General features: G+C 50.7%; 1 protein-coding gene across 1 annotated transcript in view; it reads right to left on the bottom strand.

Annotated features, from left to right (window-relative positions):
- The window catches only part of INPP5D (inositol polyphosphate-5-phosphatase D), a 150,626-nt gene that overhangs the window by 12,464 nt on the left and 136,004 nt on the right, over positions 1–2,158 (bottom strand). Inside the window, exon 23 of the mRNA XM_037741780.1 lies at positions 491–640. Within this exon, the coding sequence (XP_037597708.1) occupies positions 491–640 (150 nt within the window). The remainder of the gene's footprint in view (positions 1–490; positions 641–2,158) is intronic.

The following is a 2,158-nucleotide window of genomic DNA, read 5'->3' as shown; positions in this document are numbered from 1 at the left end:
GGGTTTAGGCATGTACAAGGTCTGTTTATATATGGGAGTGGGCACCATGTGGCTGTTTGGACAAGCAAAGGTCGCCCAAGAAATTCTAAATCTCAACTGCAGCCATGGCTTTGGACTTCCCGGACAGCCTGGAAGGAAGCATTTAACAAGAGGTAGGTTCGCCTGGTACCCTGGGTCCTTCTTTTGGCGGAGATGCTAATGAGGGAATGACAAAGCCTAAATGCTGATAGGTGAGGTTTTCGGCCCTGAAAAATCCACAGGGTCGGGGAGGGTGATCTGGGCACGCTGGGTGTTGGGATCTGTTGGGAAATTTTTGAGTCCAGTGAGGGTCAGGCCAGATTGTCAGATCTTTTCCAATGCTGGATTTCTGCTCTGAGGCCACAGCAGAGAGACTATTTGATGGCTTTGCTGAGAAAGCACGTTCCTGTCCCTAAGGCAGGGGAGTTGGGGTGGTGCTGAAGAGGGCGCTGGGGAGGGGCTCATTGCTTACCATAGAGCTTCTCCCTCTTCTTGCCCTGAGAGGTCTGCAGCTTGATCTCGCCCTGGAAGTGGCCTGTCATCTCCCCATGGTGGGTGAGAGGTGTGTAGATGGGCAGCTGCGTTTCTGTGGCCTCTAACCGGAGGGCAATGCAGCCCTCGCCTGTGGGGAAAGCACGAGACCGCCGGGTGAAGTCCCAGCCTTTTCATGGCGGAAACACCAAGCTTTTGGCCTGAGAGTTGGCTCTGTCATCCAGAGATGGTCCTTTGAAACTATGGCCCAGGCAAGGGTTATTTAGTAAATCCGTCAGAACAAAAGCGCAGTACTTTGGAGCAAATGTCTCAAGTCTTACAACAAAAGGTGGATTAATTGATGTAAAAAAATTATGTTGTAGAAAATGCAGCAGAAAGACAGAATTAAACACTTATCTGATCGCTGTAGGGAATGAAAACTTCACAAGATCTGAGGCCATACAAGACATGACAGAAGAAAACTGGCAGGTAAGGGGACATGCAGGTGGCGCCAAGATGGCCGAGAGGAGGCAACACGGGAATGCAGCTCCCAGCGAATGAGACGCAGAGTTCCAGAGGACTTCACCATTCCAAGTGAGGTGTCGGGTTCCTTTCGGGGGACTGGAAGGACTCTGAAAATAGCCCAGGGAGGGAGCTAAAACAGGGCAAGAGCTGCTCAGGGAGAATGAACCCGGGTGGGGCACACCCCCACCTGGAACGTGCAGCTGGCTCGGAGGGTTGGGGGACTTCACCCCCTTGGTCCTCTGATTCGGATCCTGTGCTTACCTCATCCCTCCTGCAACCCACGGTCCACGAGAGCCCCGCCAGACTGAGGGGCACCATGGGTTGTCAATGCGAATCTGAGCCATGGCTCTTGCCTGGTGCCGCAAGTTGTTGGTTGGATCTGGGCGGAAGATTGCACTAACGCCAGCAGGACAGAACAACCGTCCCACAGAAAGAGGCAGAGCTGAGAGCAGGGAAACAGGTCATAAGGCCTGGCAGGCCCCACCCCGCACAAAACTCAAACTGAAGCCCATGCACCAGACAGCTTTGCAGCAAATACACCAGTTTGACCCCAAGCAGGAAGATGGAGCTCAGGGAAGGAGGCCGTTGGAGACACGGGGCTAATTTCACTTGCAAACAAACCCAGGGGAAGATTACCCACCCAGCAACCTGGCTGAATCCGAGGCAGCCCAGCAGCGCCTCTACAGACCAGAAAAGATATAGCTCCAACTGCAACAGAAAGGACGTCCACTCAGAGATTCCTCCTGAAATCACCAACTTCAAAGATCAAAGGGTTACAAATCCACAAAGATGGGAAAAAAACAGTGCAGAAAGGATGAAACCTCCAAAGACCAGAACACCTCTTCCCCTCACAGAGATCAACTCCTCACCATCAAGGGAACAAAACAAGACAGAAAATGAGTTTGATGAATTGACAGAAGCAGGCTTCAGAAGGTGGAGAATAACAAACTTCTCTGAGTTAAAAGACCATGGTCTAACCCAATGCAAAGAAACTAAGAACTTTGAAAAAAGCTTAGACGAAATTCTAACTAGAATAACCAGCTTAGAGAAGAACATAAATGACTTGATGTAACTGAAAAACACAGCAAGAGAACTTCGTGAAGCATGCACAAGTTTCAACAGCTGCATCGATCAAGCAGATGAA

This window comes from Cebus imitator, unplaced genomic scaffold (genome assembly GCF_001604975.1).
Source record: "Cebus imitator isolate Cc_AM_T3 unplaced genomic scaffold, Cebus_imitator-1.0 Scaffold106, whole genome shotgun sequence".
Taxonomy (NCBI): domain Eukaryota; kingdom Metazoa; phylum Chordata; class Mammalia; order Primates; family Cebidae; genus Cebus; species Cebus imitator.
This window is presented reverse-complemented; position numbering and strand designations above follow the sequence as displayed.